Genomic DNA, 24,003 nt, shown 5'->3' with positions numbered 1-24,003 from the left:
CAGGTGGGATTGCTCAAGCGTGCCTACATCTGAGGGCCCCATGAAAGCTTTGCTATGGGGCCCGATAATCTCTAGCTAAGCCACTGCCAGGTCCCCTAATCCAGCACAGTCACCTCGGTCCCATCTGCCACCGCAGGAGGCTTTCAGAAGTCTTCAGGAGCTCCTGGAGATGGGCTGCTCTATACTGCGTATGCGCGCAAGATACAGTGCTCTATCTCGTGTGCAGGCGCAGGATGGAGCCGCCCAGCTTTGGGAGAACTCAGGCTCCTGAAAACTTTCAAAGCCTCCGGTGATGGCACAGAGCAGTATTTGACTGATTGGTCCAATTCTGCTAACAGGGGTGACGGTGCTGGAACGAGGGGGCGGTGAGAGGAACGGGAAGGCTCTATAGGACCAAGAGCCTTCACTCTCCATAGGCAAGTATCTGTTTTTGGTTTTGATTTACATTTACTTTAATAGGAAATCAACATTGCAGCCTCCATAATCCTCTCACTTCAGGTGTCCTTTAAATCAACGATCTCAGTTCAGGATTGATGGATCCCCACTAGAGCTAGAGAATCAAGCTCATTATTCGCTAGTCACTACTGCATTGTTTTGATAAACAGGTAAACTCCTGATAGAAGCTAATACCCAAGCGCCACCCAGTGGCCAGTTTATTTATGGACATCTCCAGCTCTGTGTAGGAGCTCCCAGTCTGAGAGGGAATGCGTGATTTATACTTTGCTTTAACTGTCAACCGCACCCAAGAGCGCCGAGGTCAGGCTGTGTGTACACACAAACATTGCATGACTCCGCCACAGCCCTTCAGCTCCTGTCCGACCAATCAGAGCTCAGCCCGGTACTATCCTTGCCCCAGGCTGCAGGGTATCCCCACACAATGCCACAGCATGTCTATGAACATTATCATTTATTCAGGTCACTTCTACACAAGCCCATTTAAAAATAAATAAACTGTGTGACACTGTGTAAGATGTAAATAAAGAACAGAATGTGACAATTTGCAAATCATGTAAACTATATTTTCAACTAAAAAGTGAATCCGAAGTAAAAATAAACTGATGAGAAACAATTGTCTCTATCCTCCTGCTCCTAAAATGATTTTTTTAAGATATCTCATGGTTTTATTTGTTATTTAAAAATTTACAAAGTCGATTTAATGTTTTATGGTCTCTGCTCAATGGCAGTCTATAACGTGTCCCAGAGCTAAAATACATGATCTTTTTCTTAATCTATCCCCAGTACTCGGATGTTCTCTACAGGAAAACGTTTTATGGCTGTACTTCATTACAGAGGGTTAGGCGATAATAAGACAAGTAATCTAAGGCAGAAACTGTCCCTGAAGTTTCTGGCACAAAAAGATAAAAAAAAACAACACATCCTAGTTATTTGTGTGCTTGGCACTATACATACAGATGTTTATCTCATTTCATCTCAGGTAAACTTTAAAAGATTACAAAGAGAACATGGCGAACACTGAAACTGAGAATTTCCCAGAAGTTGGGATACGGGCTTGTCTGACTTGTGGCACTGTTTTCACTGACCTTCTCAACATTTTAGAAATGAGAAGACCAATTGCTGTTAAAATGTCTCATTCCTGCATGCAAGATTTTAGTTGTTGATTTAGTTTGTCATATATTTTGTTTCATAATGCACTAAATGTTTTAACAGGGTGACTGTTCTGGACCACAGCACATAGGGGTTGATTCACTATAGCCACTGCGGCTCCCCTCTGTGAATCCCTCCACTGGCTTCCTACCCAGTCCAGAATCAGATTCAAGATACTGTGTCTGACCTACAAATCTGTCCACAAAACCTGCCCAACCTACATTTCCGATATTACTCAGAGGTACACACCTAGTCGCTCACTCTGCTCTTCCAATGAGCTTCGCCTGACTGCCCCCCGCATCACCCAGTCCCATGCACGCCTCCAGGACTTCTCAAGAGCTGCTCCACTATGGAACTTCCTACCTCCACCCATTAGGGTAGCCCCTTCCAATATCTTCCAGAAGGCCCTCAAAACTCACCTTTTCAGTCTGGCCTGCAAATATGAAAGAGAGCAGTGGGCGCACTGGTTAAAACTGGTGAAAAAAAGCAGCCTAGGTCAGAAATCTCAGGGTCAGTCCTCAAACCCCAACAGTTCAGAGTCAATGTAAACACTAGGAGGACCTGGCGCTCGATGGCTGGAGGATGCAATGTCTGTGAAAACCAGCCGCTGTATTAAATATGCGGAAACAGTAACTGCAAACAGCATAGGTATAAGGGAAATACCTCCTGCTGTTACATGAAGTCCTCTGTGGGCATAAATTCCATGCTATGTGCACAAACACCGCTGGCGCGTATGTATTGGATCTGACTGAGGCCGCTGAGTCTCTCCTCCAGCAGTGATGTCGCACACTCTGCGCTCTGCGCTCCAAAGGATATGCAGGATGCTGTCTGCTCAATTCCTGTATATGGAAGCACAGAGGGGACACCCTATAGTGCAAACTGCGCCTAGTGTTGGACAGACCCCACAACGATTGTACTTACTGACAAATGCTTGTTTATTAACATATAAAAGATTAAAATCCCGATCCGGATTTCGGCCAGCAGCCTTCCTCAGGGGATCACTCACTCTGGCCTACTACCCCTCACAAGTGCTCTAAACCCGCAGCTGAACTCTGGTCGCTACCTCTCCCTCTAGATTGTAAGCCTTTGGGCCGGGTCCTCCTGTGTCCTACCTGATCGTGCACCTCCATTACCCACAGCTGAACTCTTGTCCCCTACCTTTTGTGCTCCCCCCCCCCCCCCCCCCTCTCCTTCTAGATTGTAAGCCTTCAGGCAGGGTCCTCCTCCTTAGGTCTCCTACCTGATCATGCACTTCCATCACCATACACCCATCCTATGCATCTGAGTGAACTCAACTTGCCTAATCTCCATGCTCCATCCAGTGACTAAGCATTACCTTGTACTCATACTGTGCTGCGTGATCTGGTTTTCTTGTTTTCCCGTATTGTCGTATTGCTGTATGTCACCCCTAAATATTGTCTGCAACCTAAACTAATGTCCAGCGCTGCGTAATATGTTGGCACTTTATAAATACAATAAATAAGTTAAACTGGGCTCATTACTTTCACTTTAGCTTTCCAGTGGAGGAAGATGCTGTAAGCATCTGGAGGATCCCCTTTGGAGCACCACATAGGTACACTTAGTTTCCCATGATTCTTGGATAGTATTAGTAAATTCAAGTCAATGTGTCACGCAGCACAGTATGAGTACAAGGTAATGCTTAGTCACTGGATGGAGCATGGAGATTAGGCAAGTTGAGTTCACTCAGATGCATAGGATGGGTGTATGGTGATGGAGATGCATGATCAGGTAGAAGACCTAAGGAGGAGGACCCTGCCTGAAGGCTTACAATCTAGAAGGAGAGGGGGGGGAGCACAAAAGGTAGGGGACAAGAGCTCAGCTGTGGGTTTAGAGCACTAGTGGTGGTGGTGATGGTGGTGGTGGTGATGGTGGTGGGGGGAATTAGGCCAGAGTAAAAAACGGTAAGTTTTAAAGGCCTTCTTGAAGATGTTGAAGCGCCTTCTTAAAGATGTTAACTTACCTGGGGCTTCTTCCAGCCCCCTGAAGTCGTTCCACTCCGTTCCATTCAGCGGCTGGGCCCGCCATGGGTTATAACGCATGCGCAGTAGCAATTTTCACGTACTGCGCAAGCTACGGGAACGTGATTGACTGAGCACACGGCACAGGATTGCTCATGCAGTTTCAGAGGGGACAGCTGCTTAATGGAACAGAGCGGGGCGAAGGACCAGGAAGACTGGCTGGAAGAAGCTCCAGGTAAGTTAAACTGGCCCCACTACTTTCACTTTTGGTTTCCAAACCTGAACTGAAAGAAAAAAAAAAAAAAAGTAAAAAATAAATAAAAATGCTTTGCTCCTGTTATAGCCTGATCAGCGGGCATAGACCCGCGTAACGCTTGGCATTTTGGAGTTCCAATTAAAAAAAAAATATTCTACTGAAAACGGTTTTGAGTCTGCTTGGGGAGGCAAGTCCACCACTACCTCCCTTTTTAAACGGTTCTTAAATATTGAACTCTACACCGTCGCCTCTATTCAAATTATGACCTTTATGCTGATTGGATACTGGTTGGCTGCATAAAGGTGCTGGGCTGTCAACCAATGTCAATGAGCTGCTACCACAGAACAGTCAGTCGCTAAAGGACCTGTGAATAAAGCGTCTTTCAGCATTCTAACATGTTAATTACAATTACAAGTTGGTAGTTTGATATGGTTTTTATGAACTACACTACAGTATATGTGGATGCATCACTGCCGAGTCAGAAAGTGACAACATGTCACAACCAGAGAAGGTGTGAACCACTGAAGCAAAGCATCTGATAAATGTCTCAACCCTTTCCCACTTTACGCCAAACTAACAACATTTTTGCTAGAGTTCTACTTTATAAATCTCAAGTGAGAGGGATATGGAGGCTGCCATATTTATTTCCTTGTTAACACCTGTTGCCTGGCATCCTGCTGATCTGTCATGCACCAGTAGTGTCTGAATCCCACACCTAAAACAAGCAAGCAGCAAAACCAGTTAGACTTCAGGCAGGGGACATTTATACATTAGGGGGGCAGCGGCGGGCTCAGGCGATTCCCTGGAGATGAAATCGGACGGGAATCGGCCTGCAGTATATGGGCAGCTTCGACAAAGATGCAAATCTCTCTCTAATCAGGTTCGATTAGAGATAAATTTATCTGTCGAATCTGCCCACAATCTTCTGATGTGTGGCCACCTTTATTGTTTAAAAGTAAATTAACATGGCAGTCTCCATATTCCTCTTAGTTCAGGAAGTTTCCTTTAAACGTCAACTGAAGTGAGAAGAATATGGAGGCTGCCATATTTATTTCCTGTTAAAGGGGAACTGAAGAGAAAGGTATATGGAGGCTGCCATATTTATTTCCTGTTAAAGGGGAACTGAAGAGAAAGGTATATGGAGGCTGCCATGTTTATTTCCTTTTAAAGAGACTCCGTAACAAAAATTGCATCCTGTTTTTTAGCATCCTACAAGTTCCAAAAGCTATTCTAATGTGTTCTGGCTTACTGCAGGACTTTGTACTATCACAGTCTCTGTAATAAATCAACTTATCTCTCTCTTGTCAGACTTGTCAGCCTGTGTCTGGAAGGCTGCCAAGTTCTTCAGTGTTATGGTTCTGCTATGAACTCTCATTCCAGGCCCCTCTATGCACACTGCCTGTGTGTTATTTAGATTAGAGCAGCTTCTCTCTTCTCTCTTATCTTTTACAAGCTGGATAAATCGTCCTCTGAGCTGGCTGGGCTTTCACATACTGAGGAATTACAGACAAGGGCAAAGCTGTTTGCAGGAAGAAACAAGCAGCCTGAAACTTCAGTGCATGAGAGATACAGGGGGAAAGAAACACACAAATGATCTCTTGAGATTCAAAAGGAAGGCTGTATACAGCCTGCTTGTGTATGGATGTATTTTCTATGTGTGGACATACTGTAAATCAACCTACTTCCTGTTTTGGTGGCCATTTTGTTTGTTTATAAACAAACTTTTTAAAACTGTTTTTAACCACTTAATGCGGCGGGGAGCGGCGAAATTGTGACAGAGGGTAATAGGAGATGTCCCCTAACGCACTGGTATGTTTACTTTAGTGTGATTTTAACAATACAGATTCTCTTTAAGCAATACCAGTTGCCTGGCAGCCCTGCTGATCCTCTGCCTCTAATACTATTAGCCATAGCCCCTGAACAAGTATGCAGCAGATCAGGTGTTTCTGACATTAAAGTCAGATCTGACAAGATTAGCTGCATGCTTGTTTCTGGTGTTATTCAGATACTACTACAGAGAAATAGACCAGCAGGGCTGCCAGGCAACTGGTATTGATTAAAAGGAAATAAATATGGCAGCCTCTGTATATCTCTTACTTCAGTTCCCCTTTAAATACGAGTGGATTGCTTGGCAGTCCTGCTGATCTAGTAGTAGGTTGCAGTAGTGTCTGAATAACACCAGAAACAAGCATGCAGCTAATCTTGTCAGATCATGTCAGAAACACCTGATCTGCTGCATGCTTGTTCAGGGTCTATGGCTAAACGTATTAGAGGCAGAGGATCAGCAGGATAGCCAGGTGACTGATTGGTTAAAATGAAATAATGGCAGCCTCCATAACCCTCTCACTTCAGGTGAAACGACGAATATGGGGGAAGCCATCTTACGTCTCTTTGCTACTTGCCTGGCTGCGGTGCTTCACATTACACATGTTTACAATGACTGACTAACGCACAGATCAGGCCTACTGATAGTGCATCAGAACTTACTGCAGCCAGTTAGCCTGACAGGCAGAGAAGTAACATATCTCAAAAAGAGACCGCAATAGATGTCTGCGTCCCTAAAGGCATTAAGCACAAGTGGCAAATCTGCCACAGGTGCTGCAGCAAGTAATCTGCCTGCCATATTGTAGAATGATAAAGATTACCCCCTCCTATACGAACATAAGGTCCAGTGTGATTGGCTGTGACCCCAGTACCGTATCTTTCCAGCTCCTCTCGGTCCAGGACAGGAGGCGATGTGCCGAGGTGAGACGTAGCCAGCTTCCAGCGCCGAAAGATGCCCACGGTGGAGAGCATGGGCTGCAGAGACGAAGCATCCACTGCCAGTGGGTGCCACGCTCTGCAGAGCCAAGGGAGAGAGAGGCAGAAAGAGGCGCCACTACCCACAGCTGACCCTGATAGGAGGGGGATGGGCCTGCTATTAATAACTACTAAAGGGGATTAAACAGGGATAAAAGCTCATTAACAGTGACCTGCAGTGTGATGCTATTAACCCTTCAGCTGTCGGAGGCAAGATAGCTCTCTGCTCCATTCAAAGACAGCTTTCCCAAAAAGGTCTATTTGGCAGTCTCCCGGTGTCACCCCATTAACCCCTCACAAGCCAGACCCTAAATATCCCTATACTACAGCAAAGCTCTCTCTGTCCTCATTACCTGTCAGGCAGGAGAAACAGGCTGCCACGCCCCCCTGGTCAGCGACATTGCCGCGTCAGTGATACTCAAAGCAGGTAATGACGTGAAGTCCCTTACGCCGACAATCCTCATTATCATGAAAAACATCAATGCTTTAATCTCTTTACAGGATGCATAGCAGGATAAACACATCTGCTTATGTGAGGCCTAATGTGGCACAGCGGGTGACATCACATGGACACTGCAACTCCTATACAGACAAAAATCTTCAACGGGCTGCAATTCATTGGGGCCGATCAGCAGTCCTCATTCACAAAGTGGACGTCAGTAGGTGGACTTGCTATGGGGCACTGTGCATATCCTACTGCTCTGTGCTGGCAGTCCAATTACAGCTGTCCTGAGGACCCTTTTACAGTGGGACGTTTTTACAGGGCTGTGGAGTCGGTACAAAAATCTTCTGACTCAGACTCCTCAGTTTATGAAACCCCCGACTCCGGGTACCCAAAATTGCTCCCACTCCTTAGTCTAATACTTACCAGCGCTGTCGATTTTGTACAAAAATCATCCGACTCCTCAGTTTATAAAATCACTCCGGGTGCCCAAAATTTTTCCAACTCCACCAGAGCCCTGCGTTTTCATTGTGCAGAGTTACCCTTTTTTACTGCAGGGTAACGCAAAAGCAACGAACATTAACAGTCTCAAACTAAATGGCGTAACTATAGCAAACCTGGGAGGGGCAGCGCCTCCCCCTTCTGCAGAGTAGTACAGTGGAGCAGTGTAAGGCTCCCTGCACACTGCAAATCAGTTTTCTGATTCCGATTCAGATTCAGTTTCCGATTTTCAATTCCGTCCGATTTTCCCTGAATACATTCAACAGAAAAAACGGATCAAAAAACGCAGCATGCAGTAAAGATTAAAAATCGGAATCGGAGGTAAAAACTGATTAAAACGTGGAATCGGAAATGCATGCAGTGAGCAAGAGGCCTTATACAGCAGAGTCCTGAGAACCTGGCACTGTCAGGGATCGTCTGATGCCAGATACATGTGCTTGCTGGTTGCTTGAACGCAAGCCCCCCCCCCCCCTTCCAATACTTACCAAGCAGCGATGTCTGGCAGCCTTTCTGAATCACCTAGCGGGCTGCTAGCGGCTTTCAGGCTTCCCCTGTGCACAGAAGCCGGCATGTCAGCTGACCTGTATCGGGTCATGTGACATGACTTGCTTGCATGGGTGCCAGAACCTGACAGCAGCCCGTTAGGGGATTCAAAAAGGCTGCTAGGCATCGCTGGAGGTTCTGTAAGTGTTTGAAAAGCCCCAAAACCTGCACAAAACAAAGTCCCCATTATCCCCTCAGGCATGCCGGTTAGTTGAGACTTCCAGTTGTCAGAGTTCCAGATAATGAGGACTTTGCTGTATATACCTGCCCCAGTGCTGCTTCGGGAGAATATCTTCAAGATGAAATGTGGCCTAAGGTAAGATGCTGGCCAAACAAGGGGGTTTGGATGGTCATTTTGTAAGGGACCCCATGGGCTGTTGCTGGACCCCACCTCAAACTGACAATGTTTCAACCACAAACATAGTCATCAGTGTGCGCCTCTGGATGGGAAGGCAGTTTTCTTCTTAATGCTTAAAGGACAACTGAAGTGAGAAAACTATGGAGGCTGCCATGTTTATTTCCTGTTAAATACCAGTTGCCTGGCAGCCCTGCTGGTCTATTTGACTGCAGAAGTGTCTGAATAACAACAGAAACAAGCATGCAGCTAATCTTGTCAGATCTGACAATAATGTCAGAAACACCTGATATGCTGCATGCTTGTTTCGGGCGCCCGAATCTGGGGGATTTCAGCTGAAAGGCACGTTACACGACCTGATGAAGCGGTCTCGAACCGCGAAACGCGTAGTCATATTTTAAGTGCTCCAATAAAGATTGTTTTTTCTTACAACCACTACGGAATGACTGCTCATTAAGGTAGGATCGTTCCAGATGATATTGATTGCCGTAATGAACTACTAATTAAACCATTTGAACATATACTAATATGCTTTATAACAAGAGCACATACCAATCTCAATTAGTATACTTATAGTTTTCGCATTGGTCCACCTACAAAATTGTCCGTCGTAGACGGAAGTGCCGTGCTAATAGTACCCAATAGGGCGCCTCCTATCCCCCCACGTTGCATCTAACCCCCTCCTCTTAGGAGGCGGGGTCACCACCTGGCTGGTGGTATTCTTTTTCCAGAGGAGCTGCGACCACTGAGAGTACCTCACAAGGCCGAGTGGGGACGGTACTTCCCCACATGCACGTCCAGACTGGTTGCCCTATAAGCAACCCAGCTTTGTGAGTATATTTTGATCGCTTCTTACTATTAGAAGTAACCACACGTGAGATACTGCACCAGATTGGGCTCCCGGTGCCTCCCCGTCCCCTTGTTTTTTTTTTTCTACCCTCCAGCACAGACTGTGTAGAGTATGTCTCTCATACTACATGGAAGGGGGTAAAATTGGTCTGTGATCTTTCATTTTTATCTGACGTGTGTACGCACCTTAACTCACACCACAGATTTTCATTTATATTTAGGTCTGGGGACTGAGATGGCCATTCCAGAACATTGTACTTGTTCCTCTGCATGAATGACTTAGTGGATGTTACACAGTGTTTAGGGCCGTTGTATTGTTGAAAGATTCAGCTCCAGCACAGCTTCAGCTTTGGCACCGATTCCCGGACATTGGTCTCCAGATTCTGCTGATATTGAGTGAAATCCATGTGTCCCTCAACCTTGACAAGATTCCAAGTCCCTGCACTTGCCACACAGCATGATGGAGTCACCACCATAATTTTACTGTAGGTAGCAGGTGTTTTTCTTGGAATGCTGTGTTCTTTTTCCACCATGCACAACGCCCCTTGTTATGCCCAAATAACTACATTTTAGTTTCATCAGTCCACAGTACCTTATTCTAAAAATGAAGCTGGCTTGTCCAAATGTGCTTTAGCATACCTCAAGCGGCTTGGTTTGTGCTGTGGGTGGAGAAAAGGCTTCCTCTGCATCACTCTCACATACAGCATCTCCTTGTGTAAAGTGTGCCGAATGGTTGAACAATGCACAGTGACTTCATTTGCAGCAAGATGATGTTGTAGGTCTTTGGTGCTGGTCTGTGGGTTGACTGACTGTTCTCACCATTCGTCGCTTCTGTTTATCCGAGATTTTTCTTGGTCTGCCACTTCGAGCCTTAACTTGAACTGAGCCTGCGGTCTTCCATTTCCTCAATATGTTCCTAACTATGGAAACAGATAGCTGAAAACTCAGACAGCTTTCTGTATCCTTCCCCCTAAACCAAGATGGTGTACAATCTTTAGCTGAAAACTCAGACAGCTTTCTGTATCCTTCCCCCTAAACCATGATGGTGAACAATCTTTGTCTTTAGGTCATTTAGACCCCCAGGTTTCTACTCATCAGTGTAAATTAAAAGAGGTGGGAAACTTACAACTGACCCCCTAAATACTTTCTCATAATTGGATTAATCTGTGTATGTAGGTCAGGTGTCACTGAGCTTACCAAGCCAATTTGAGTTCCAATAATTATTTCTAAAGGTTTTGGAATCAAAATGACAACTGTGCCCAAATTTATGCACCTGCCTAATTGTATTTAAACAATTATTCCACACTTTCTGTAAATCCAATAAACTTAATTTCACTTCTCAAATATCACTGTGTGTCTCCTTAACTGACATTTTTTATTGCAACAAACAACGATTTATAAAGGAAAAATCATGACAATTAACAAGGTTGCCCAAACTTTCACATCCCACTGTATTTCTGAATTCACCAGCTCTGTGTCCACCCGCATTCATAATCTATTCAGTGATCAGACTGTGTCCTCCACAGGGGTCAATCCTTCCTCAGCATGTCAAACATCTGCTGTGGTCAGAAAAGTTAAAAGACGCCAGCGAGTTCAGACTTGGGTCACAAAGCAATTGGCCAACAGAGGACAACGAAAGCGCTAGGACAGACTGATCCAGGGAAAGTGAAGAAGCTGCCAACAACCGCTAATGGACAAAGTCTACCACTTCTGTCAACTGCAGAATAAATACGGAAGGATGCTGGCCCCGCCTCTGTCTGCTCCAAGTGTTCTAACAGCTCAGCCTCACAGAATATTACATGGGATGAAAGATCAGAGTTTTAGCTACAAATGGTCACTGGAGAGATTAAACTCCAATTGGCTTATTTGTAAAAGTGGCCACATGCCATACAATTTTTAAAGGTTTCAAATCAAGAGTTACAATCAATTTTTCTGACAAACATTTAAAAAAAATCTGGCACAACAAGAAAAGGTGCCCAGAAATGGATAAAACTGAATTAAAAACAACTGAATTAAAAACAAAATAAGATTATTCGCCACTGTTAATGGCCTGATGAAGTAGACATGCACCCACCCATTGCCTGTGCTGAAAAGGGAACCAGAGACGAAGGCACTTGAAAAATGAAAAAAAGATTTTATACATACCTGGGGCTTCCTCCAGCCCCATAAGCTTGGATCGCTCCCATGCCACTGTCCTCCGCGGCCTCTATCGCCGGTACCAGGTCCCGTCACTTCCGCCAGACGCGGCCAGTTGGACGCATCCACAGGGGCTCTCTCCAATCGCCGGCACCTGCTTTACGTATGCACCTGCGCAGTACGGAAGGAGCGCACTGCGCTTGCGTCGACGGGCGGAAATGACGGGACCCGGTACTGGCAGCGGAGAAAGGCGGCGTGGGAGCGATCCAGGCTGTTGGGCTGGAAGAAGCCCCAGATATGTATAAATCTGTTATGCTCTTCCTCTCTGGTTCTCTTTAATAAAAATTGATCTCTTTTCACAAATTTATTACGGTATGTCATCTGAGAGATAAGCCACCTCAATTTTTTAGATTCAATTTTGTTTTCAACTCCGTCTTATGCATTTCAGGGTGCCTCTTCAAACTGGTTGTGCTAGGTCAACCTCTCCCTCTCCTCAGAAAGGGGAGGAAGACGGAGTCTGCCAGTGGGTCTGCTCCACTGTTGGTACTTTTCCTTTTCTTCGAAGTGTGCGACCAGCCTACATCCAGCTATTCCTGGAGGTAACCGAGTGGAGAAGGGCTAATATTCTCCACCTGCTCTATGTGGCTGGTTGTCCCCTATGCAACTCACCTTTTGTGAGTATATTTCCTGTAGAAAGTTTTTTCTCTATTAAATCCAGCGACATATTGCACTATTGGGCTCCCATTATGTCTTTGTTTTTTTCCCCAGGGTGTCCATCACCCACTCCCGTCTCTGATTTATATTGATAAAAGGTAATATAATACTAGGAAAGAAGGTTCTCTTGTTCCTACCTTATAGTAGTGAAACTCACACATAAGGTAGTAGTAAACACTTCATAAATTTTATTGGGGCACAAATGACAACGCGTTTCTCGGCTACAGCCGCTTCCTCAGGTCTATGGATGTGCCTTTAAATACAAATACAAATGGCAATGTAAGGGTTGGCCCTTTTTTTTTTTTTTTTTTTCCCTGTTAGCCCCTTGCCTATTAGTTATTCCTCCCCCCCCCCCCCCCTTTCCCTTCCCTGGGCTCTTCTGTATATGGCAGTCTCCATACTATCCCCCCTTTTTACATCCATAATTTTCCCTGTATTTATTTCCCCGTTCTCCCCAGCCTTAATGGTCGCCCCCATAGGTCTCCACCAAAATGGCCGCCGGGAGGCACTTGGTGCTCTAACCCGGAACTCCTAGGCATTGTTTATCTTATTTCTACCACCCAAAATGGCCGCTCTCGTAGGTCTACATCTAAATGGCCGCCGGGAGGCACTTGATGCTCTCACCCGGAAATCCCAGCCACTGTCTCCTAGCTACGAGCGTAGCCGCCTTGGGACCCGCCCCCGACTGTACACAAGATAACGCTAAGCGTCCTCTATCATGCCCGCACGCCTGCCGCGGGTCACGCCCCCTCTATGACGCGGGTCTATCCGGCGCGCACATATGTTTTATATAGGCTTCGTCCTACAAGCAGCGCTGTTGGCGCCCTTGATAGCGACACTCTACCCCAGGTAAGCATCTGCTCCCTGACTTTGCTCTTCTCTCCCCCTGGGGGGGCCTGCTATACGGCCCTCATACCTCCCACTCCGGCTCCCTCACTCCTTGCATAAGGGCACACCTGCCCTGCCTTGGTTGTACTCGAAACTACCCTGTAATTACACCTATGGGGGCCATTTTTCCTGCCCACATCCACCACAGAACTGCCCCTGTGACTTATCTAGACCCTATGTAGACTACCACATAGTGGGGTCCCCCTTACCTAAATCCCCTCCCAGCACATTTAAGTGGTTTCTAATGTCCCATTAGATACACTTTCCGAGATATAGATGTCTGATTTGGATATTGGACATAGTTGATCCTGCCTTAGTAGAATATGTATGCTATTTCTATCTCACGTTTACATATATTTATATATACTTGTATTGATATTTTCATCCACTATGTACTGTGTGATATCTCTATATTTTTCAATTGTATATGTATTTATGGTCATCTGTTCCATTCCTTGAAAAGTACCTGCTACCGAGCATACACTATATTTATTGTACCTATGGGAGCTACCGGTGTTGACCTATAATCACCGGGACTCATGGACTATATCCTATTGTTTTATTGTTTTACTGATTATGTTGTCGTTTTAATGGGCTATTTCACATTTTATTGTTTTATTGATTATTTTGTGTATATTTATGGTTACTGGTGCTGAGTGTTATGTGTCTATCTTGAACATTGCCATTTGTATTTGTATTTAAAGGCACATCCATAGACCTGAGGAAGCGGCTGTAGCCGAGAAACGCGTTGTCATTTGTGCCCCAATAAAATGTATGAAGTATTTACTACTACCTTATGTGTGAGTTTCACTACTATAAGGTAGGAACAAGAGAACCTTCTTTCCTAGTATTATATTACCTTTTATCAATATATGTCTGTGGGCGCCTCCTACCTTCCGCCAATCTCTGTTACCCCTGTATAGGGGAGTGCACACTTGGAGGCTATCCAAGTGGCCAACTTTTTACCTGGAGTTGCGACCAAACTTAAAGAAAACCTGTACTGAAAATTAAAAGTCAAAATAACCATACACAAGTCATACTTACCTGCTGTGTAGCCTATTATTATTTAGTATTTATATAGCGCCGACATATTACGCAGCGCTGTACAGTGTGTATATATATATATTATATATATATATATATATATATATATATATATATATATATTTATCTTGTCACTAACTGTCCCTCAAAGGAGCTCACAATCTAATCCCTACCATTGCCATATGTCTATATTATGTAGTGTAAGTACTGTAGTCTAGGGCCAATTTTAGGGGGAGCCAATTAACGTATCCGTATGTTTTTGGAATGTGGGAGGAAACCGGAGTGCCCGGAGGAAACCCACGCAGACACGGAGAGAACATACAAACTCTTTGCAGATAGTGCCCTGGCTGGGATTCGAACCAGGGACCCAGCGCTGCAAGGCGAGAGAGCTAACCACTACGCCACCGTGCTGCCTATTCATCAATCTCTTTCTCCTCTCCTGTGTCCTGTTTGTCCACTGTGATCAATGGAATTCTCCGTCCTCCATTTTGAAAATGGCCATTACCCCATAACAGCTTCCTGGTCAGCACACTGTTAAACTGTAATATCGCCCACTTGAGCCATAGAGAAACATGGACACATCAGTTCTCCTCTCAGCTGTAACTGACAGCAACTGATATATAACTGACAGCAACTGATATATTTCAGTTCTGACAAAATGTTGTCAGAACTGGAAGGGATTATTGTCAGAAGAAAATGGTGAGCTTCTGAAAGGAACTGATGGCAAGGTAACTATGTAATGTTCATTTGAAGTTACCTCATGTGTTTATTTTAAATAATTTTACTCAGTACAGGTTCTCTTTAACATCGGAAGCAAGGCCGAGTGAGGACGGTACTTCCTCACATGCGAGAAGAGTGGTTGCTTTCTTCAGCAACCTAATTTTGTGAGTATATCACTGTCTTACACACATATCCTGGTGTCCCTTTGATAATACACCAGATCGGGCTCCCGGTCTCCTTGTGTCTTTTTTTGTTTTTCTTTACAAGAATCCACTGTCTCTGATTTAGAAACACACACACACAAAATGGGAAATTCGATTAGATTTCACATTCAATTTTTTTCCCCCTGTATGACGGTTTATAAAATTGCCATTAGATTTGATCATTTTATTATATCCAGTGTGGCCACCTTTAGACAACCCCTTTCCTGCGGATCGTAATATTACAAATCTTGGCTGTCTTGACTTGCAAATAAAATGGATCCGTTGGATTCGTCCGTGAAAACTGAGCAGAGAGATCGAACTTGGCACTCTTTTCCAGGGAGAGGATCCCCACGGAGGCAATGAAAGCCAATGCAAAAACGGGTCTTCCATTCGCGGCTTGTCTAAACTTCCTGCTCCTCCCCTCAGGGTCATTTTTTGCGGACTTCCTGTTAAAAAGCAGGGCTTCAAACATGCCGACCAAGCGATATTTTAGTGGTACATTAATCACTTGCATATCATCAGTCTCACATTAACATTTGGTACGTTAAAGAGAACCAGAGGTGGATTTATGAAATCTTAAGACACAGAGGAATGCCTGTGCACAATGACATGCCACTGTGTCGTTCTGGACCGGCCTCAGTCTCACCCCCTCCCGGTGCTCTATTCCCCCCCCCCTTGAAAATTACCACAAGGCTAGCAACAATCTGCTTGTTGCTAGCCTGCTATTGACCTGAGTTAGTCAATCAGACCCCCCCCCCCCCCCCCATGCCTCTGCTAGCTTCCTCCAATCGGAAGCTGGAAGCTAAGACGTGACCCAGGAAGTATTTCCTGGGCACATTGCGCACAGGACATGCCTCTGTGTTATTAAGCTTTCATAAATCCACTTCGGGTTCTCTAACATTAAAAATAAAGTGGGACATTAAGAAAGGCCATATAGGTACAAAATTGCTTGGTACAGCATAACCACTGCCAATTCCTTCCTATTGGTCAAACAAAAACTACATTACCATATTAAAAACACCCACCATGCTTTACCATATGTTAAAAGCTACTGGAAACGCTACAACAAGGCACAAAATTGTGGAGAATGGATCGGTTTAAAAAAAAAAAAACTGATCCGTTTTGATTCGCTGCCAAGTGTGAACCAGTCCTTAAAAACAGATCCAACAGAGGGAGACAAACCTCTGCATAAGTTGGCAACTCAGGTGCCTGTATTTCTCCTTGTTGCCAAGACGAATAGGTGGTAGGTGAACCATATCAGAACTCCGCTTTGGCCGAGGACACCAAGTATGTGTACAATCCTTTACTGGGCACTGCAAGTTACTAAACGTGCATGTTATCCCAGAGCCAATACTGCCCTCAGAGTGAAGCAGCAGCAGCCTCCAGCGTTTCAGCCCATCATTGGATGTTCAGAGCAACAGTCAGCCACAAAACATATTAGTTTGTGTGACGCTTGTGCCAAGCAGCCCTGGCGTGATTGTAAACCTTGGGTAGGGATAATCAGGATTAGGGAGGGGAGAGGTTTTGTGCAGCACCAAAGATGCAGTATTGAAAAAACTGTGACCCGGCCTACTCTGCTCAAAGCATGAAGCCAAGAGACATCAAGCCCTCGAATGTTAGACTTAATAGCCCATCTGACCTCATTTAGCAGCATCCAGATACGCATAACTGTCATTACAGGCAATGAATAAGCCGAGAAACCTCCTCTCTTGTTAGGAGTGCTGGAGACAGATATTCGAGACCCATCTCCTCCGATTACCTGCCTAAGGGCTAGTTCACACTTGCAGCTGAACCGGGATCGCATTTGCGGTTCAATAGCAAAATCTTGTTTTTCTGTGATTTGCACTTGTGATGCCTGTTAGAATGAAAATTGCAGTCAGCTCCAAAACGCTGCATACAGAGCATTTTTCATTTGATCGCAAACTCTGCAGTGTGAATGTATTCATAGTGATGCATTCAGCCATCAAATTGCTGAAAAACTGAACTAGCCCTTAGTGTGGGTTTCCCAGCGACTCCTGCACAGTACAGTCATCTTCCCGTATAGCATATGGAAGTCATGAAATTCTAGCTGACATTTTAATGACAGGTTCCTTGCATTCTAGCCATTTTAAAATTTCATTTAAAGGGATACTGTAGGGGGGGTCGGGGGAAAAATGAGTTGAACTTACCCGGGGCTTCTAATGGTCCCCCGCAGACATCCTGTGCCCGCGCAGCCACTCCCCAATGCTCCGGCCTCACCTCCGGTTAACTTCTGGAATTTCAGACTTTAAAGTCTGAAAACCACTGCGCCTGCGTTGCCGTGTCCTCGATCCCGCTGATGTCACCAAGAGCACACATCGCAGGCCCAGTATGGTCTGCGTCTGCGCAGTACACTCCTGGTGACATCAGCGGGAACAAGGACACAGCAATGCAGGCACAGTGGTTTTCAGACTTTAAAGTCTGAAATTGTAGAACTGAACCGGAGGCGGGGCCGGAGCATCGGTGAGTGGCTGCGCGGGCACAGGATGTCTGCGGGAGACCGATAGAAGCCCCTGGTAAGTTCAACTCATTTTCCCCCGACCCCCCTACAGTATTCCTTTAAAGTAAATCTGAGAAGATTGGAATAAAAAGTTTTATACACACCTGGGACCTCCTCCAGCTCCGTTCAGGCCGATCGGTCCCTCGCCATCCTCCTCCGCCTGGATCCTCAAAAATGTGGACCAGTAATTCCGCTAGTCGGTGTGTACTGGGCATGTGTGGCCCTGGCGCACCTCGTCGCCAGGAGAGTTCTGCAACACTCTCGGCCGCGGGAGCATGATGGGTGAGCGCATGCGGCCAGATGGCGCCAAGGCTGACTGGCGAAACTACTGGGACATCTAGCAGAGGATCTAAGCAGTGGAGGACTGCGAGTCCTCTGGTCCAGGACCAACTGCGCCTGCGTCGACTGGAGAATTTTCCAGGGCTAGTTGCGATCGAACGAAAAGGCGGAGGACAGCGGCAAGGGAAGTGATAAGCCGGGAGGGGGCTGGAGGAAGCCGCAGGTATGTATATTTTTCCCCTCATCTTAGGTACTTTACTTTAAAGGACCACTATTGTGAAAAAGTTGCAAAATTTAAAAATACACTTGTACACATACTTATACAGAAGTAAGTTTTCTCTAGGCTAAAAATACACTATACATTAATTTTCTCCTTTGCAGGAGCTGGGATTGTTCGTATTCTCAGGATTTCCTTTATTCATTACAAAAGCTCTTATAGAAAGGATCTATACAAAGAAGCTGTCCAGCCTTACTAAACTTTAAAATCCCCCATAAGGAGATGGCCTAGTACAAAAGCTGTCAGACCCATCAGATTTTTAAGCGACAGGGGGTCAGGAATGCCTGAGGTAGTCATTCACCCAGGCCTCACACACCTGGTCCGCTGGTGCACAATCCCTCTGTGGGTCACCACTCCACAATACAGCACAAGCAATAGGAAATGAAGGAGGCACTCAAAAAGGGGATTTAAACATTGCGTTTATCTAATCTGAAGCAACGTTTCCGGGTCTCCCCCTTCAGGTGTACAAGCAACCATGACACACAGCAATCTTATGAACAGTAGTGTACCATACCCATTATTGAGAGACCCAAAGGGGGTGGGTTTCACTTTCATAAACCCTTTACAATAGTTCTCCAGACATTCCCGGTTATGTTTTTGAAGTTACAGTCTTATAACCAGCATGCTATCTGCTACAAATCATTATCAGAGCTCAGAACTCATTCTTTTGAATGCACATATTTCAAGGTGCAGACATTACTAGAAAAATTGTAAGTTTTTCTCCTCTGAAAAATTAAATTAATCTAGATGATGTACCCTGCACTGCGAGAGTGTCATCTAGAATCTGACTGGTTGCGAAGGTGCAATGTGCTAGATCAGTGGTGGGCAAACTTTTTGGCTCGCGGGCCACAAAAGAATCTGAAATTTGACAGAGGGGCAAGACTAGTATTGGTAGTCAATATGCCCCCCCCCCCCCCTCCAGTACAGTTCAGCTAGCTGAAAAGACCCCCCGCCCCACTATAGGTAGCTAGGTGTGCACCCAGTATTAGGGACTCTTCTCCCCAGTATTAGGGACTCCTCTTCCCAGTATAGGTAAATGGCTATGTGCCCAGTAACGGACGACCCCCTCCCCAGTTTAGGTAGCAAGTTGTGTCTTCGGTATCAGTGAGCCCACTCCCCAGTTTAGTTAGCCAACTGTGCCTCCAGTATTAGGCCGCCCCTTCCTTAGTTTAGGTAGCAAGCTGTGCACCTAGTATTGGGTAGCCCCTTACCAGCAGCAGATGTGCCTCTCTGTGCAGAGTTGCGAGGGGAGCATAAATGAGGTTTACTCACCCGCACTCAGCATCCAGTACTGATCTCCATTCAGCCTCCCCAACATCCTCTCTATTGCCACAGCAACGCATCTTATCATGTGATCTGCTGTCAGATGACGAGGTTCCGCTGTAGTAATGGAGATGGGACACTAGTCGAGCAGCTGAAGGGAGATCGGCGCTGGAAGATGACTGGGTGAGTAACCTCATTTATGGTCTGCTCGTAACACTTGATAGAGCGGGCTGGAGTGGGTAGGGAGAGAAAGGGAGGCACTATGAATCCGGCTCTGTATTGGTGGGCCGGATTAAAAAAGTTAAACGGGCCAGGGATGGTCCGTGGACTATACTTTACCCATGTCTGCACTAGATCCTAGGTCCTCAATACATGGTATGCCCCCTTAGGGGGTACTTTACTTCAAGGAGTACTTCACCATGTAATAGTCAATCCATTATACTAAGTTTTGTAGGGGAAAAAATGGATAACATATAAACGTACCTGAAGTATTTGTAGCAAATTAAAAGCATTGAGGAACGTTTGGAAGACAGTCAGATGATTATAGGATACTCCTGACAAATCTACCATGTGTCAAAGGTATTTACCCCACATCTGGGGGGCACTTTATACAGTAATGTTGGTAAACACTGCACTAGACCACCAAAGACCAGATGCCAGGGTATTGCTGGTTGATAAGAACAGATGACATCATGTATTGTACAATGTCACTAGTACATATGAAGACGTGCACCTCGTTACATTAGTAATGCAGACAAAGCTGGGCGAAGCAGTAGTCAGTTATACTGTACACAGGACTCACCGCTTTCTATTTCGCCGCCCTTCTTGGCCGTAGCCGCGTTGCCCATGGTGGGGGGCGGGCGGGGCCTCTAGGATCAGGACAGACGCCCCCCACCTATATCTTTAGGACCTGTCAAAAAACAAACACAAATAAAATTACTATGATTGTTAATTTAAATGGTCTTTTTTTTTTTTTTTAATTAAATCGCCAGGACTTCTGATCTGCAAACTGCTAAACCTCCCCTTGAAAGCAGGACTCTGATTTCCCATAGCAATACAGCTGCGTCAGCCTTATATATTTGCCATAGGGGAATATGGAAAATACAGCCATGCAAAGTTACAATGCTTGTAGCCGGAGCAATGGGCAGAAAGGGCAGGTGGTGGATTTTTACAGGGCTGTGGAGTCGGAGTCGGAGAGTCGGAGTCGTGAAGTCGGGCAATTTTGGGTGCCTGGAGTCGGGGAAAAATGCACCGACTCCGACTCCTAATGAGTTTGTAACTGTAATTAAAATAGAAAATATGATAAAATGTTCTATTTCACAGATAATAGTCATTAAAAATAATGTATTATGGTAGAGAACAGAGGCGCCAAAAGGATAAAAACAATATTTAAAAGTTTTAAAATTATTGCTTAGGAGGCAGTGGTGGACTCACCTCCCACAAGCAGACACAACAACTGTGTATTCACAAAAGGGACATTTATTGGTATACTCCAAATAAGGTCGCAACGCGTTTCGCAGGTCAAACCCGCTTCATCAGGCAATTATAGGAAGGAGCACACAACAGCAGTATGTCCAGATAGCACCTGGGCGCCAGGTGCTATCTGGACATACTGCTGTTGTGTGCTCCTTCCTATAATTGCCTGATGAAGCGGGTTTGACCTGCGAAACGCGTTGCGACCTTATTTGGAGTATACCAATAAATGTCCCTTTTGTGAATACACAGTTGTTGTGTCTGCTTGTGGGAGGTGAGTCCACCACTGCCTCCTAAGCAATAATTTTAAAACTTTTAAATATTGTTTTTATCCTTTTGGCGCCTCTGTTCTCTACCATAATACTGATTGTATCCACCTTTGGTGGAGGGGGATACCCCTTCTTGTTTTTCAAGCCTACAGAGAGCGACTTCTTATTCCTGAGTGAGGACAGGCTAATCTCCTCACCTGCCTATACAGTGGTTGCCTGGAGGTAACCCTGGTTTGTGAGTATACAATTCATACTCTTTCTAATTATCCAATTACCTTGACATACTACACCATATCGGGCTCTCGGTTCTTCTCTTCTTCATTAAAAATAATGTATATATACAGTATATATACAGTAATAGCTGTGCTTAGTCCCCAAAAATGAAATAAACCAATCAAAATTAGTTACTTGTGCTGCTTTAATAAAGCAGTCCCCCTATTTTTAAAGTCAGATATACATATCTGATTGTGACTATATAGATGATGTGTACACAGGAATCTCTTATATATACTAACTAACATCTATGCTGTAAGTATAAAGCCTGATGTGTAGCCGTGTCACTAATAGAGATGGTCAATGAGATGGAAATAATTCTGCGTTGATGCTGATTTATGCAAATGTATGCACTCTCTTTGCTCATGAAATCAAATAATTTGATATGTTGTTAAAATTTGGTTTGGTGACTACAAATTAAAGGGTAACTGAGACGGATGAAAAGTAAAGTGTTATACATACCTGGGGCTTCCTCCAGCCTCCTTCAGGCTAATCAGTCCCTCGCTGTCCTCCACCACCCAGATCTTCTGCTATGAGTCCTGGTAATTCAGCCAGTCAGCACTGTCCGACCGCATTCCGCTCCCACAGCCAGGAACATTCTGCACCTGTGCAATAGTGCTGCACAGGTGTAGTATGCTCCTGGCGGCGGAGTGTGTGCATGCGCACTACACCCGACTGGCTCAAGTACCTGGACTCATAGCAGAAGATCAAGGTGGTGGAGGAGGAGGACAACGAGGGACTGATTATCCTGAAGGTGGCTGGAGGAAGCCCCAGGTATGTATAAAACTTGAATTTCATCTGTCTCAGGTTTACTTTGTTACACAGTAGTACTATACTCTACATATGCACTCCCCACAGAGCTGCAGGGAATCCACTGAGAATGCTGTGCACATTGAACACAGAGGTGTTGTCTGTTTACAATCTCCTCATTCCCCTGCAGAGTACCTGCACATCATTCTTACATGTACCCACACTTACATTGCCTAGGGCCTGATAGATGTTCTTTGTTCCGGTTTGTACCTTTTACAAGTACTCTTACCAAGGACTAGTTTTAGTCTATGACTAAAGGGAATAAATATGGCAGTCTACATATCCTTCTCACTTCAGTTGTCTTGTAAAATTCCTAAGCGTTGGCAGTTAAGAGACGAATTTCATGTTACATACTTTTAATCAACAAAATTGTAATATGCAAACTAGAGGAGTCGGAGTCGAGGAGTCGGAGGAATCCTAAACTGAGGAGTCGGAGGATTTTTTGACCGACTCCACAGCCCTGGATTTTTAGGAGGCCATTTCCTCTTGGGACATCAGTGTATATGTGCTGCGGAAAACTACAGCATGCATCATGTTTTTCCCAAATGCAATTCAGATGCAGCCTATTGATGTCAATAGGCTGTGATGTAGTGTGCATTGCCACACTATACACAGATTTCCAGTAGATTTCAGCATGCAATTTGTGAAGGTGTCTCCGCCTACCAGGCCCCACAAGTCTTCCCCATGTAATGTGCCTCCCGGGACATGCAGAGTGCTAGGAGCATAGAGAACACTCACCTATCCGCTGGCACGCCTTCTCGACTCTTCTCTCCATCGCAAACAGCCGCCTGTACCATGTGACGGGGCCCATGTAAGTGGCATGTAGTCGGGCCATGGGGCACAGGCGCCCTGAAAGGCAGCGATGGAGAGAAGACACCGGAGAAGGCGTGCCAGTGGATAGGTGAGCGTTCGCTATGCTCCTAACACTCTACACATCCCAGGGGGATAGTGGGGGAAGCACATCACATTGAGTCAGACCAGCCAGGGGACTGCCGGTTGTCCCGAAATCCAATGCCGCACACCTGATCACTTCCTCTCAAGCAAGATTTTTCCATCTGTGCAATCGATGGTATGTATGGGCGCCTTATGCCCTGTATGAGGTTAAGATTTTTTTCAGACTGGCACATCATTGATCTCTTCCAGTGCACTATATGGACAAGTTTAAGGGTGCCGGAGACGTGAATACACAGTGCCAAGCACACAAATAACTACACGGTGTTCCTTCTACTCTTTTTCTGTCTGAAAGAGTTAAAGGGACGCTGAAGAGGTTAAAAAAGACAAAAACACAGAATTTACACTTACCTGGGACTTCCTCCAGCTCACCGTAGGCCACAAGATCCCCCAGCCTCCTCCTGGCTCCTCCCCCGATTCCGGTCACAGTTCCGGTTACACAACGACTTCGGCCTGAAGCTGTCAGATCTGCTTCCCCCTTCTGTGGATTGCGGCATTACGCCGGCTGGCTGCGCGTCATCACACTGGCTGGCGTAAGAGCACATACGCAGGACTCTCACGCTGGCAGGCGTGATGACGCGACCATCCGCAGTGGGGAGCAGACCTGACTACTTCAGGCCAAAGTCGTCGTGTAACCTGAGGCGGGACCAGGGAAGGAGCCAGGAGGAACTCACGGCCTACGGTGGGCTGAAGGAAGCACCAGGTAAGTGTAAATTCTGTTCTTATAACCTGCTCAGGGTCCCTTTAAACATCAGGCATGCAAGTGACAGTTTCTCTCAAATTCAGTCCAAGTCTGGACTATAGCATAATCCTCATACCACAGAGATGTACTTGTATCCACGGACTACACATCCCT

General features: G+C 45.5%; 1 protein-coding gene across 3 annotated transcripts in view; it reads right to left on the bottom strand.

Annotated features, from left to right (window-relative positions):
* LOC137562814 (cAMP-dependent protein kinase catalytic subunit alpha) overlaps positions 1-24,003 on the bottom strand; it is a 120,271-nt gene that overhangs the window by 68,947 nt on the left and 27,321 nt on the right. For 2 of the 3 annotated variants that reach the window (XM_068274529.1, XM_068274530.1), the window contains exon 2: positions 20,174-20,281. In XM_068274529.1, the coding sequence (XP_068130630.1) occupies positions 20,174-20,219 (46 nt within the window). In that variant the 5' untranslated portion in view covers positions 20,220-20,281. Of the gene's footprint in view, positions 1-6,536; positions 6,684-20,173; positions 20,282-24,003 lie in introns of those variants that run through there. The other variant, XM_068274528.1, reaches the window with a different exon arrangement.

The sequence above is a fragment of the Hyperolius riggenbachi genome, chromosome 3 (genome assembly GCF_040937935.1).
Source record: "Hyperolius riggenbachi isolate aHypRig1 chromosome 3, aHypRig1.pri, whole genome shotgun sequence".
In the NCBI taxonomy this organism is placed as follows: Eukaryota; Metazoa; Chordata; class Amphibia; order Anura; family Hyperoliidae; genus Hyperolius; species Hyperolius riggenbachi.
Note: the sequence above shows the minus strand (reverse complement) of the source record. Positions and strands in the feature narration are given on the sequence as shown.